This window comes from Ochotona curzoniae, unplaced genomic scaffold (assembly GCF_017591425.1).
Source record: "Ochotona curzoniae isolate NIBS_2020 unplaced genomic scaffold, NIBS_Ocur_1.0 contig_3498, whole genome shotgun sequence".
Classification (NCBI taxonomy): Eukaryota; Metazoa; Chordata; class Mammalia; order Lagomorpha; family Ochotonidae; genus Ochotona; species Ochotona curzoniae.
In genome coordinates, this window is record NW_024465885.1 from 17,079,621 (window position 1) to 17,094,463 (window position 14,843).

The 14,843-nt window shown below is 40.3% G+C and overlaps 2 protein-coding genes across 5 annotated transcripts in view; both read right to left on the bottom strand.

The window, feature by feature from the left end:
* NSUN3 (NOP2/Sun RNA methyltransferase 3) overlaps positions 1–8,476 on the bottom strand; it is a 52,671-nt gene extending 44,195 nt beyond the window's left edge. The window contains exons 1-2 of the mRNA XM_040980605.1: positions 8,343–8,476; positions 7,409–7,518 (exon numbers count right to left, since the gene is read on the bottom strand). Of these exons, the coding sequence (XP_040836539.1) occupies positions 7,409–7,518; positions 8,343–8,357 (125 nt within the window). The 5' untranslated portion in view covers positions 8,358–8,476. The remainder of the gene's footprint in view (positions 1–7,408; positions 7,519–8,342) is intronic.
* Positions 8,477–10,828: 2,352 nt separating this feature from the next.
* The window catches only part of ARL13B (ADP ribosylation factor like GTPase 13B), a 74,350-nt gene continuing 70,335 nt past the window's right edge, over positions 10,829–14,843 (bottom strand). For all 4 annotated transcript variants that reach the window (XM_040980610.1, XM_040980607.1, XM_040980609.1 and 1 more), the window contains one exon: positions 10,829–12,773. In XM_040980610.1, the coding sequence (XP_040836544.1) occupies positions 12,697–12,773 (77 nt within the window). In that variant the 3' untranslated portion in view covers positions 10,829–12,696. The remainder of the gene's footprint in view (positions 12,774–14,843) is intronic.

Below are 14,843 nucleotides of genomic sequence, written 5' to 3' on the forward strand. Positions count from 1 at the left end.
CAAGATGTTACGTACGCCTGCAGTGCTTGCTCCAGCAGTCTTCTAGGATCACACTTTAGTGTTGCTCTTGCCTCTAACATGCTGACAGCATTGTCTTCTCGTCAACATCCATCCATTCTGCATGCCCAGTTACATACTAAGCATATCAAATGTTGATGATATAAAATCAGCCTATTCTTAAATCTCTAAGAAACATGAGACATATCAAGTAAAGCTGAATAGATGGTATATGAGTGAAGAACTTTGAGAAAGAAAGTCCACACCACAACACAAATCACATTGACTGTTAATTCATTTTCCAACTAGTTTGTTTCTGAATCTTAACATTTTTCCTGTTTTACTGCTAAGTGTCAGGGGTTTAAGCCCCCGAATAAATTCACAAAATCAGAATTGGATTCAAAGCTTTCTAGATTACTACTTTTAAAAATCCAAGCATTTAAATATTTTTTTTAAGACATCCAAGAGGGACTTCTTTTGTATTTCAAGAGCTATTTCTTTGTTGAAAGTCAGAGCTAGAGTTCTTCCACTGGCTCACTCCTGACTCATCTAGCTACAATAATCACACAGGGGCCGGACTGAAGCTGGGAGCCAGGAGCCACGTTTGTGAGAGGTGAGAAGCAAGAGCCCAAGCTCCTGTGCTATCTCATGCTGCTTTCCCAGGCCATCAGCAGAGAGCTGGATTGGAACTAGAACACCCAAGACATGAAGCACACTAGTTTTGTAGGCAGCGGCTTTACTTGCTGAACTTCAACGTTGGCTCATCAAGTACTTCAGCATTTAAAATCTTGTTATAACTTAAAATTTCATAATATATTATAGTATTGCTTGATGATTCAACATTTCTATACCTGTATTCTTTTGTATGATTCCACTATACCTTCTTATCAAAGAGAGAATGAAAATAATTATTTTTTAATCTGGAAATTGCTACAGAACCAAAATAAATTTTCAAGGCTAAAATCCTAAAAATTCCTTGTTTCACTGTTATCATCCACTAGACAGTGCTCATTTAATAATTTCAAAAGCCTAGTTTAGAAATGAATAACTCAGTTCATAGAAATGTACCAAAGTATGTTTTCAAACTGTTTTTATCCTTCAGACATCTTTATGTGAAGGCAAAAACAAAGACACAGAAATAGATCTCTTTCCTGTACTCTACTCCCCAAACACATCAGCTGTAATTGGGCAGAGCCACGCCAGGGGCTTGTAACTCAGAACAGGCGTCCTCTATGTGGTGGCAGGGCCCCACACCCTGGCGTCATCACTGGCTGCTTGCTAGGATGCATTTCCAGGAAGCTGGACTCAGGAGGGGGACCAGGACCCAAAGCTGACACTGCACTATGAATCCTGCATCCAAGGACCACCATTGTCATTTAGCGGTTCTGAGGAGGACAGGACCTCCTCTTCTGACAGCGTTTTTCCACCAGCTCTCATACAATGGCAACTTATGCTCAGATTTTGTCATCTGCCACCTTAAGTAAAACTTAAATGAAGGTCTGTGCTTCTTGTAGACAACAAAATCTTACAAATATAGACACAGGAATCTTTCAGGTTAAGGGTACTGTATACATGCTTCCAACATAGATTCTTCCCAGCAACACAGGCCCGGCTTTGCCGTAATGTGAGAACACCTGATGACTGTTCTAACCTCTGAATTTAGAAGGGGCTAAAAGTTATCACTTCAAATGGATTTATAGATTAAAACAAAAACTGTACAAAAGCAACAAAACAGAAATCAATACCAGCTCATTTCTGTCTTCCTAATCACAACTACCTGGTTACATAAACTACCTCCCCACCCTTAATGTGAAATCTGGGTCAGCAGAGACAAGCTCATAATTAACTAAAAATTTATATGTGGGCCTAGCATGATTGCTCGATTAGCTAATATTTCACCTTGCACGCACTGCGATCCCATATGGGCACCAGTTCATGCCCTGGAAGCCCCGCTTCCCATCCAGCTCCCTGCTTGTGGCCTGGGAAAGCAGTCGAGGATGGCTCAAAAAGCCTTGGGACCTTGCACCCACGTGGGAGACCCAGAGGAGGTTCCTGGTTTCTGACTGGTATCACTGCAGCCACAAACTTGTGGAGTGAACCAGTGGATGGATGATCTTTCTCCTTTTCTCTCCTTCTCTCTGTAACTCTGCCTTTCCATTAAAAATAAATCTTTAAAATATATATATACACAGTCCAGATGTAAATTGTGGGAAGGGGGGGCTAAAGCTGTTCCTGGGATTTGGGAAGGGCCACTGCCTCCAGGGCCAGGAGGCAAAGTTGGTCTCACCAGCAGGTAAACAGGAAGTCACAGGGATAGGCTAATGCCCTCACTGTGACTACTGGCCTATCACATAGCACCAAGTGGACCCACAGGGAGAAGTGATTGGTGGAGAACAATATAAAAGTAGCCAGTAAAAGCCTAGGGGACCACGAACAGACGGATGGAATGAGGACAGACAGACTACGATGACGAAATGACAGCACGTCTGCGACAGATGACAGATAGATGAAGACAGATGAGAAAGACTAGGGGGTGGGAAGACGGATGGTGGAAAGGAGACAGGGAAAGTATGGGAAGAAGAATGGGAGGAAGGGTGGCAGAAAGAGGGCTGGCCAAAGAAACGGGGAGGAAAGCTTAGACCAATGGGGACAGAAGCAACAGAGAGAAGGATTTAAATGGAGCCACTTTTGGCAGTGAGCGTGCCTCATCGTTTTTAGTGTTACCGCTGCTGGAAGGCGGCGGCGACAGTAAATATTTTTGTTGTCTGCCTTCTATAATGTAAGCAACATGTTTTCAAAGTTCATAATGACTCCCAATTAATCCCCCTGAGGACAGGAGACATATACACCATAGTCCATTTTTTTATCCTCAGTGCCCAGTAGTAAACATAATACAAATGGAGGATAAACAGAAGACTGCCCCAAGTCTTAAAGGACAAGTTTTAGAATCCTCTTATGTCAGGACTGTTTACAAATTAATTATGACAATAATATATTCAAGAATTATAGCAGTGAATCAACAAAGTAAATGGAAATAACAAAGGACAGAACTAATTAAGGCATGAGGGAAGCCATCATGAAAAACAGATAATAATGCTAACACGTGTCAAGAACTTACTATATGTTAAAAAATCATACATGTAATCTTATATTTCCAAAGGACAGTATTTAGAGACCACTTTTTCCCATTTAACAGAAGAGGGCAGTGAAATGCACAGATTTTAAGTAACTCACCTAGGTCCTAAGTTACAATATAAAGGCAGAATTTGAACATAAATTACTAATCACTGTACAGTAAGAAAAGGAACAAATGAAAAGGGCATCGTGGAGAAGGAACAGCATGAAACAGCCTCCAGCTGGCTAACATCTCTGGTATAGATGTTATGCTGCAGTCATAGAAGCTGACTGTTCCCTAGGGCTGACATAAGGAACATGGTAGCACTCGGGGAGCAGCAGGACTGGTGGGTAAGACACATTCTCAAGGCTCTTCCAATGTTAAGTTTGGTATGCAAGTTACTTCATCTCCTGGTACCTCAGCTTTCCTATCAGTAAATGGAACTAATACTTAATGCAGAGTCTTATGCAAAGGACTGATACTTGAGGTGTCACTGGAACATTGCCTGGCACAATGAAAGTGCTTGTCAAAAAAATTAAGCACTTAAGTACTAAAATTCCTAGACCATAGCAGAAGCAGTGCATCAGGGGGGAAAATAAAAGGTCTAACAGTATATTATGAGGAAACGAAACAGAGATCCAAATCAATACAGGTGAGCAGCAATAGTATCTGGTAGGCATTCAGAGCTTGATGAGGGCAGGGTGGTACTGTAGAACAGCAGATAGCCAGGGAATCCCCAAGATCATCCACATTCCAATATCAACCACGAGTTAAGGGTCTCCAAGACGGCCTCAGGCTTAATTATCCACTGGCTGGAAACACAGAACACACTGAAAACTGTCATACCAAATTATAGTTAGGATTTATTACAAGAAGAGCATAGATTTCAATCTGTCATAGGAAAACACTCACACTACACAGTCACATAAGCATAATGCATTAAGCCTCCACTTGCTGTTGCAGCATAATCATGGTCAAAACTTTCCTCAGCAAGGACGTACGGCAATATGCATGAGAGTTTTGCCAACCATGGACACGCACCAAATCCTTGGCATTTCTGTGGAGGTGTGTTTGGGTACACATGATGGATTGCCCATGCTTTGGATTTAAATCTCTAGCCTAAGGGCTGAGCCAGTAATCTGTAGTCCACAGCTTTCAACATGAATCCCAGTAGGACTACTACCCCAGGTCCCAGGTAAACAAAAGCACCCTTATCAGGCAAACGTAGATCACCTCCAAGCAGCTGAGAGTAAACGCTAGACCTATTCTAAAGTAAAGCTCATTCTTTATCACCAACAAAGTGAAAGTGTAGATAAGAAGGAAGCTTTCAAGTGAAGTAAAATACATAAAGTAGGAAAGGTAACACAGATTTGATAATGGAACATATAATTATGCTATTAAATTTGCTAGCATGACCAACTTGTAAGAAGGGAACCGAATGGTACAGGATGGTACAGCTTGAGATGACAGCACATTCACAGAATTCTGGAGTCATGCCCCAATTTGGCATTATCTGAGAATATATAAGCAACAGGGAGAGCAGAAACTGAATCAGACTAAATGCCAATCATGAAGAAGCTCTGAGGGGAACACAGCAAGAAAGGATATTATTAAACAATAAAATGGGGAGCCCGCAGGTGGTACAGCGGGATGAACAAGTGCACGTGATGCTGACGTCCCAAACCAGGATGGAAACCCCTGCACTCACACAGGAGACTTGGCAGGGATTTTGCTCTCCTGGTTTGGGCTCCACTGTGACCATCTGGGGAGTGAACCAGCAAATGAAAAAAGCTCTGTCATTCTTTGAAATGAATAGCAGTATTTTTCTTGAATACAATAGTATTCTTGAAAGCAACAGTAAATTAAGTATTAAATTTCCCCTTCAGGAAATTAGAAAGTCAATAAATTGCTTCCTTTGCAGATTAAAAAAAAAATCACTGTTTTCTTAGAAATAAATAAGCTCAAGGAGCAGAATGTCATGCAAGAAGCTATATAAAAGATACCATTCTGTTTTGAACTCCACATACAACCTTCCCTGCTCAGATCACTTCCTCCGAGCCTTTATTTCACTTACAGCAAATTTAGCATGTTTATGCAAAATTTAAATTACCATGAAAACCCAACAAAATGGTAGATGAAGCAGAAGACACAACTAATTAGATCAATTTAGGGCTCACTGATCATTGTGTCTTGGGTCAAGTAATAATTTCCAACTGTGTCTCAGCAAACTAAATAGAATAATAACTCATTATAGGGTGGAAGTAGCCAGATTACTACAAAGTCTGCAAAAAATGCTTCTTCAAATCTCTTTTTAAGAAATCATCCAGGTTATGCTTAATCACACCCCAGCCTTGAGAGGCACCAAGTGGAAGTTCCTGTGTCAGAGAGCTGGGCTCAGGTCTCGGTCCACCACTTCCCAGCTATGTGAATTCGGGAAAATTACTTAAACTTCTGCAGCATCCTCAAGTGAACATAGAAAACAAACCTCACACAGTACTGTGTGGTACTCAACAAACCTGCACTACATATTCAGTCACACATTCAAATCTGTGCATACTGAAAAATATCGTAATTCTTCTTCATCATTCATTCTTTCTTCTGACAGAAGACATCCATTTTGATGTTTAGTTTTACAAATAAGAACAACTCAAGGGCCCGGCGTGGTAGCATAGTGCCTCAAGACCTCACCTTGAATGCGCCAGGATCCCACATGGGCACCGGTTCTAATCCCAGCAATCCCACTTCCCATCCAACCCCTTGCTTTTGGCCTGGGAAAGCAGTTGAGGACAGCCCAAGACCTTGGGACCCCCCGCCCCTGCGTGGGAGACCAGGAAGAGGGTCCTGGCTCCTGGCTTAGGATCGGGGCAGCTCCAGCCGTTGTAGCTTAAGCAGTTTATTAATGCGTTCTGAGGATCATGGGAAGTGCATAATTACAGCATGCTCCTGATCAAGTCTCATGGAATGCGATTTTAGAGAAGAAATTCAATGTGGCTCATAGGCACAATTCTGAATGCTTCCTACCACCTGCCTTCCCTCCTTTTTTCAAAAATGAATTTATTTGAAAGCCAGAATTACAGAGATAGTGATGTTCCATCCAATGGTTCACTGGCCACAAGGGCTGAAGGTGTGGCTGGGCCAGGAATGTTCTCCAGCTCTGCGACAGGGGTGGCAGAAGCCCAAGCACCTGGGCCACGGCACACTGCTTTCCCCAGGTGCAATGGCAGGGAGCTGGATGGCAAGTGAGGCAGTTGCGACTCATAGGCACCCAGATGGCAAGCCACTGATACAGGCCCCACAACACCAGCCCTTCTCTCTCATTTCCTAACAAAATAATTTCTTAGGTTGATCCACAGAGATGAAGCAAGTCAAAATCTGAGATTACTGTCTCAAATTTATGTGTATATGTGCACAACATGTGTATAAAAAGCAAGACACAGATATAATAGTTAGATAAAATGACCAGAATGTATGACTTTGGCTAAAATAAGGCAGTGTTGACATTAAAGACTGGTTGTATTGTTTTTTTTTTTTTTTCTGAATTTCAAGTTTGAAGTTCAGTATTATCTTTATGTGATTTCTGCTTTTGTCCAAGGTTGGGCTTTTCTCTGACAGGATAAGGTCCTCTTACCTCCATAGTGCTCACAAGCCAGCAGCTCACCAGCTGTAATTACATCCTTCTCATCACACTCAAGCTGCAGCTGGTCTTGCTCTGTGCATTTCAGGGGACATTATCCTATACTATACCAGGCACTCCACGCGAAGCTTCCATACTGTAACACTCTGACCCACAGCAATACTCCAGCACAAAAATCAAACTTTCCTTAATCAGGCTTATGAATGAACATTTCTCGCATGTTTTATACTATAGTTGAAGAGTTTATGTTCAAAATACAACTAGTCAGACAAAACAGGAGTAAACTATGAGAGTGACATCAGCTAAGAAACAGCAGTGTTGCCATTCAGAATGTGTTGTGTCATTTACTGCAGCTCAAGACTAGGTAAATATGGCAACAAGTTTCATGATTTTCAATTACTGTATAATTCATTGGTCAAACTGGTAGGCATTCTTATTGCAAGGATGAAGGCTACTGCTCCAGACAAAAGCCTAACAATTTTTGCTTCCTGTCACGAAAAAAGGTTTCTCTCTCCCCTTTACATCTTAGGATTCAATGTGTTACCTCTTAGTTCTCCCCTTCCACACCCTCAAAGGCAAAGGCCAGCCAGATTTCCTTTTACCGTTCCACCCCAAACGTTGCTTTGTTGTACCACAAGTAGAAAGAGATGAATTGCACTGACCTTACTTTATTCCAGGCATCTCCAAGCTCTTTGGAATACTGCTTTTCAAAATGATCCAACACAACTTTGCAAATCTGTTTTGCAAGCTTCCCCTCTGTTTGTGCTTTCAGCTACGATGATAAGAAAAAGATGCTGACACACTGGTATTGTTACAAATTTATTGACTTTCAACATTTGCAGTTTGCCTGAAGGGAAAGTTCTTTTGGGCAAATTACTGCATTTTGCAATGGGAGCAACATCTCACAGGTAACATAATTACATCACAGCATTGTCCTTATGAAAAAGCGGGATTTCTCCTAATGATTGTCAAAGGTCAAGGTTAAAGCAGATTCTAGCGACCCTAAGTAAACAAAATGACGACTTCAAAAAGTCACAGCTGACCTTTAACTTCAGGAGACATGAGCCTCTGCACTGCATTTGCCATTTTTTTTTAAATAAAGAACACGTCCAAAATAGTTTATCCAGGAAAAATCCCATGAGTTCCGCCTTGAAGCCTGCCTGCCCCGCATCACTCACGCTAGAGGCCAGTGAGGGTCAGTTCCGAGCGGGCACTGCCCACGGCCCTGAGGAGTCAGCGCGTGTCGGGCTGTAGGCAGCGAGGGGACGGCGGGTGGAAGGATGGACCGGGCAGCGAGGGGACGGCGTGTGGAAGGGTGGACGGGGCAGCGAGGGGACGGCGTGTGGAAGGGTGGACGGGGCAGCGAGGGGACGGCGTGTGGAAGGGTTGACGGGGCAGCGAGGGCACGTCGTGTGGACCTGGCAGCGAGGGACGACGGCTGTGGGCGAGTGGACGGGACAGCGAGGGGACAGCTTGTGGACCGGGCGAAACCACCCGTGAGCGACGGGGCGCCCACCCTCGGCTCCTCCCTCGACGCCGCGCAGCCTGGAGGACAGCCCTGTCAGGCTCCGACGCCGGCCGCGCCCTGGGCCTCACCCGGGTCGGCAACATCCCGCCAGCGACCTCCAGGAACGACGGCGACGCGACTCGGCCTCCAATGCCGCCACACTTCCGGGCTCCTTCTCTCGCTTTTTTCCTGTTCTCGCGAGCTCTTACTTGAGTTTTGAGATCTCGCCGAGTGCGCTGAGATCCCGCGAGACACACAGGCGCTGTCCGCGTTTCTGCACGCAGGTGTTTCCCCAGTCACGTTGGCTGTAGGCGAGGGCGGTGACGAGGGGCGTGGCCCGGTGCGGAGGGCGGGGCCACGACAGGTGGGCGGGGCTTAGCGACCTGCACTCCGAAAGTCCAACCTTGAATTATGTGAGCAAATGACATAAAGTAATGTTTGTTATGTTTTATAGCCTCAAGTTTTGAACGTTCTCAGAAGCCCTTAATCTGACTATGCCAAAAATGGTAAGTCCTTATTGCCCAGGTATTTAACATTCACGAAATATAGTAACAGAAAAATCATTTGGGGGAAAACAGTGAGGAACTGAGGAGGAAGAGGCAATCCCTATACCTGTAACACTGTATTGTAAGAAATCATTTTTTTAAAAGTTAAATCGTGGGCCCGGCGCGGTGGCGCAAGTGGTTAAAGGTCCTCGCCTTGCACGCCCGGGATCCCATATGGGCGCCGGTTCTAATCCCGGCAGCCCCGCTTCCCTTCCAGCTCCCTGCCTGTGGCCTGGGAAAGCAGTCGAGGATGGCCCAAGGCTTTGGGACCCTGCACCCGCGTGGGAGACCCGGAAGAGGCTCCTGGCTTCGGACTGGCACAGTATCGGCCCGTTGCGCTCACTTGGGGAGTGAATCATCGGACGGAAGATCTTCCTCTCTGTCTCTCCTCTCTGTATATCCGCCTTTCCAATGAAAAAATAATAAAAATAAATCTTTAAAAAAAAAAAAAAAGTTAAATCGTGCCATTTCTTTTTTTCCTCTAAATGGTGTTACTACCTGGTTAATATGAATCACACATGTAAAGCGTTTGGCAGAGACTAGGAAACAGTGAATGCCCCAGTGTGCACTGCTGATGTTACACTGATTTTCAGGTCCCATTACCAAATGTCTGAGTCACTGCCCAAATGGCCCCAGTGGCTAGCTGGGCCAGTCCAAAGATGGGAGCCAGGAGCTTCTTCCAGGTCCCATTCGGTTGTAAAGGCCCAAGCATTTGAGCCATCCTCTGCTGCTTTCCCAGGCATATTAGCAGGGAGTTGGACTGGAAATGGAACCAGCGTGGATTTGAACCAGTGCCTAAGTGACATGGCGGCAATGCAGGCAGAGATTTAACCGGATATGCCACATGGCTGGCCCCGGGAATTTATAATTCATGTCTTAAAAAGAGCAAACAATTTTTCCAATGTTCCATTTAATTTTAACCTGATTCCTTTCATTAAACTCATTTCTTTGCTCCACTTTTTCTAAAAAATAAAAATATAAAAAGGCTTTCTGTTAATCTGTCTTCACCAAGGTAAGCGATTGTTGCTGTTTTGATAACCACACCACACCATACCACAAATAATCTAAGTTTTGAAATAAGTTTTCTTTGCATCTACTGAAATATACACACACACACATATATATATTCATACATAAGCAGTATTAACAGTATCTGAGATTTAAAGTAGTATGTCACTTAAAGGAAAGTTTAGGTATTAAATCTAAGAACAATGAAGTTTATAGGCTACCATTTTATTTGTATACACAGTTTCGCTGCTGAGAAGTCTTTGGCACCTGGAAGCATTTGATTTCTTTGGTTGGATAGGGAGAAACTGAGCAGCATGGTGCAATACAACAAGTATCATTTCAAAATGTTGGCACGGTAAAAGAGTACTTGGCAAAATGACAGTTGCAAATATACTGGTAATTTGTAGTGGAAAGCTGTTCCGGGATATTCATTAGAATTTCTACTTTCAAAGAGAATTTAAAAGGTCATTTCATGCAAAAATGGCAGAAAACATGCATTTAAATAATTGATGTAAAGTTCTAACTTGCTCTTCCCTGCATAAAAGTACGAATATAGTTCAAAAAATTGAGAAAACGAGAGAAACTGTCAGTGTTTTGTGACATTTCTTTCTAATGTACTTTCGATGCATAGTTTGATAGTTGCCATTAATTACATCTACATCAGAGACGTGGTATGTACATGTCCATTTATGAAGACATACAGCATTATCTTTTAAAAGAATAAAACATACCTGTTTTAACATGACACACATCACATCATTTAGAATCAAAAATAACTTTTAAAAATCACATTCCTTGCTACATATACAAAACTTGTAAAGTTTTCATATAAAATGATGAAAGCTGCATTATTTTAATATGCTCATTTACATTGCTTCAACTGTTATATTTTAAAAGGCTGTTATTATGCAAAGGAAACCATTTAAATTCACCAAATGAAAAGAGAAACAACATACTAATATAAATTATTTTATTACATGAAAATGCTATACAGAATGATTAAGAATAAAAGTGCAGCATATAACAAAATAGCCATTTAATTATTAAAATCCATCTGGAATTATAAAATACCTTAAAAGTATATTCATGTTTTAATAATAGAAATAATTTTAATGAGCTATATAAAATTACTTTGGATTTAATTTGAAAATCATTGTTATTTTCATTAAAAGCAGTTAGTAATCACTGTAACCTACAGTAAATCCCGGTAGGAAACAGATTTCAAACACATTTACTCTCAAAGTAGATGAGTATTAAAAAATGACAAAAGTATGAATTTAGTGTCAAAATATATAAATGTTACAAAAGAAATTGAAACAATATACAATTATCCCACTAAAACCCATTCCTTACATCCTGTCTTACTGTGGCAGTTTTCCTCACATTTCACTTACTTATCCAATTTAGATTGCTATGACATTTATATATACAGTAGAATGCTTTTATTTAGTGTGCCAGATAGGTCCCATGTGAAAGCTCCAGGAATCTGTACAATGTGGACTATAGTGATAAGTAACCTGATTAATAAAACTCAGTGAATTAAAAAATGTGAATAAAATTATGCTCTACAACAAAACTTTAAAAGTAGTCGTATTAAACTGTGTAACTCACTCAGCAAAGTCATCATCAAACACTTGGTAGGTCTGTTGTCAGTGTAAGGTACCACTTGTATCAGACTTAGTAAAGGGAAATAAAAACTGCCTTACTGTATTCTTACATATACTTTTAATTGAATTCAACGTTGTAAATCTAATACTCAAAATACACATCTAACACTTTATTTAAATGACAAAAGAACAAAGAACTTTACAAATGCCAATCTCACTGAAAGTATTACCATTTTAACTTGAAAATTTATTTTAGAAATCTAAAGTAAGTTTGAACCAACATTTGTATTTTGAACACTGGTACCCAAGTTAGTCTTTGGGCCCACAGTGGCTGTTCTAGTCTTTTTGTTAATTGCAAGATGGGAGTGAGTAAACAAAGCACTATAGATTTTGACAGGAAGCCCATTGGTCCGTGATCATGACTAACCCTTAAGACAAGAGCTTATTGGGACTTTTAGTAGTACACAGAGCTATTAAAATCAGAACATTTAGATAAAAAGGGTATTTTAAATCCCTTTCCTTTATTGAGATTATCAAAAGAGAAAACAAAATGACAACAACAAAACTGAACTCTCTTCTTGAGTATTTATTCCAAATTACATAATTTGGCAGAATAAAAACCTCAATCTGCTTTATAAAAAAAAAAGTATCATTTTAAAGATGATGTAAAATTTTGATGTACACTTTAGAAACCATGTCATTATAAAACATACTTAAAGCCATATAAATATATCCTGTTTGTAGGAGGACTTTTCATGGTCTGACAAATAAATTAACTGTTTTCCAGACACAATTTAAAGAAATCATTTAAGAAAAGTGCACATTCAGTAAAATAATAAAATTTCTAACCAAGCTTTAGAAAAATATAAAAATAGTTTAAAAATGTGGCTAATAAACTCCCAATTCTCTTACACATCCTATAAAAAATGTTTAATATGTAGAAATAAAGAGTATTAAACAAATAGTAAAGAAGTTATGCAGAGTCCATTGGCTCTATTTCTGAAGAGATTTTCCTTCAGGAATATGCCCAAGAGTGAGAAGGTGCCAACCAAAAGGTCAATATTCGATCTTGTTCATATGGTCCAAATGCTCAGAGCAATCTACAGATCAGTCTGTTTCCTTTCTCTTTTAAACCACGAAGAATGCAGAGCAAACATCAAGTCAGAGCCCGGAAACCATCATGGTCATCTCGCCCCAATCATTAACCCTCAGAGGTTTTCTTCTTGAGGAGGAAGTGTCAGGACACCTTGCTGATACTACGAGAGCTGATCCATAGGACCAGGTTATGCGATCACGTCATGCGCATCACTGTTAGGTCTCTGTCGCACAGTCACAGGAGGCAGTGGCTTCCCATAGAAATCTATGTTGAAAAAGGGAAACCAAACACAAAGTAGTTAGGGGGAAATCAAGTTTTCTAAAATCACTATTTTTACAACCAGTGCTTTAAAAAAAAAAAAAAATAAGGTATTTTGACTTGGGGAAATTAAAAAAAAAAAAAAGAAATTTTAAAACTTGAATAAACTGAAAATACAACTGGTAAAGTACATTCTTAACATCCGATTATATATTAATACCGTCGACTTACATTTACTATGGCTTGTTTCTAATTACACATTCATATTATACTAGAACAAATATAAAACATTAAAACCCAGGGCTGACACCATAATGTCTTAGGTTAAGCTTCTGCCTATGATGCTGGCATCCCCTACTGGATCCAATTTGATCCCTAGCTGCTCCACTTCCAATCCAGCTCCCTGCTAAAGTGCCTCGGAAGCCAGCAGAAGACAGCCCAACTCCTTGGGTCCCTGCACCCCTGTGAGAGACCTGGAGAAGCTCCTGACCCCAACTTCAGATCAGTCCACTTGTAGCCATTTGGCAAGTAAATCAATTTTTCACTATTTCTCCTCCTATCTCTATAAATTTGCCTCTCAAATAAAGCAATAAGTGTTATAAATATATGTTAAAAAGCTATGGAACTTGTTCCTAAAGTTTGGATAAATTATCTGTAATCCCATGTGCTTATTCAGTGGCTTTTATAACAGTATTTTAGGAAAACAAAATTGATGAATGAGAGCAGTGTTCTAGGAAATTGGAATCATTTAAAACAATGCATCTCTATAGTTCAGTAAATCAGGGTGTATTTTACACCCCCCCAAAAAAATCCTATGTTGTCCTTCAAAATAAATTTCTACATTATAATTACAACAAATTTGGGTATAAATTTTAAAGTAAATATAACCTGTCACCTGATAATTACTTACTGGCCTCTTACCTAGAAATTACTATGAAAGTGCACATGCACACAATCATTTATAATTAAAAAACATTATAGAAAAAGTATTTTCAAAATAATTCAAACCAAAAACTTCATTACAAGGATAATTTAACAAACCCCCATGAAGTGATAAAACAGAGTTAAATATATGGGTTTCAAAGCTGAACAGACCAAAGTTTAAATCCTGATTTTGCCACTCACTAACTGTACAGTTTTGTGATTAAAAAAAAAAGGGGGGGGGATTTCTACCCACCTCCTACGGTTATCTGAGAGAACTAAAATGACAAGCAGAGGCTAGTGCTATGGTGTAGTAGATAAAACTACCACTTACTTAGAAATACATCTCAGGGGAAAACAAACAGAAAGCAAACAGACAAAAATAATTAAGACTGACTTAAAAATATTGGAAACCAGGGAAGCATTGTAGCCTAGTGGGTAAAGCCACTCCATAAGACACGGGCATTCCATATGAGTGCCAGTTCATGTCTTGTTGCTCCACTTCTGATCCAGCTCCCTGCTAATGGCCCGGGGAAGCCACAGACGGCAGCCCAGGGGCTATGGCCCCGACCACTGACGCAGGAGAGCCACATGAAGCAGCTGTCTCCTGGCTTAGACCAATGCAGCCTTTCAGGAAGGGGACAAGTAAACGGAAGATCTGTCTCTCCCTGTTTCTTTGTAAGTCTTAAAAAAATAAACAGATAAAGGAAGTGCATGAAAAGCTAAAAGTCCTAGAAAACTGCCATATACTTGCAAGTTATTACTGCTATAAATAACATGGAAATAGATGACTACTTGGATAAATTTAAATATGCCTCTTCTAATCTCTTGAGTTCAAAATTAGCGAGAACATTAATACATAGCAGAACTCAAAAACCACAGTGAAATGTTTTCTAATTGGTTTTTACTTCTAGAATTTAAAGAAAACTTTCTAAAATGAATTTAGTGTCAAAATATGCAAATATTTAAAAAGCAAATCAAAAGGACTAATAATGTTTCTTTGAAATCTATTTCCATGGTGAGTATCTCTTTACCACAAAACTGAATAGTTTTTTCTTTTTCTTTTTTTTTTTTAAAGATTTATTCATTTTTATTACAAAGACAGATATACAGAGAGGAGGAGAGACAGAGAGGAAGATCTTCCGTGCGATGATT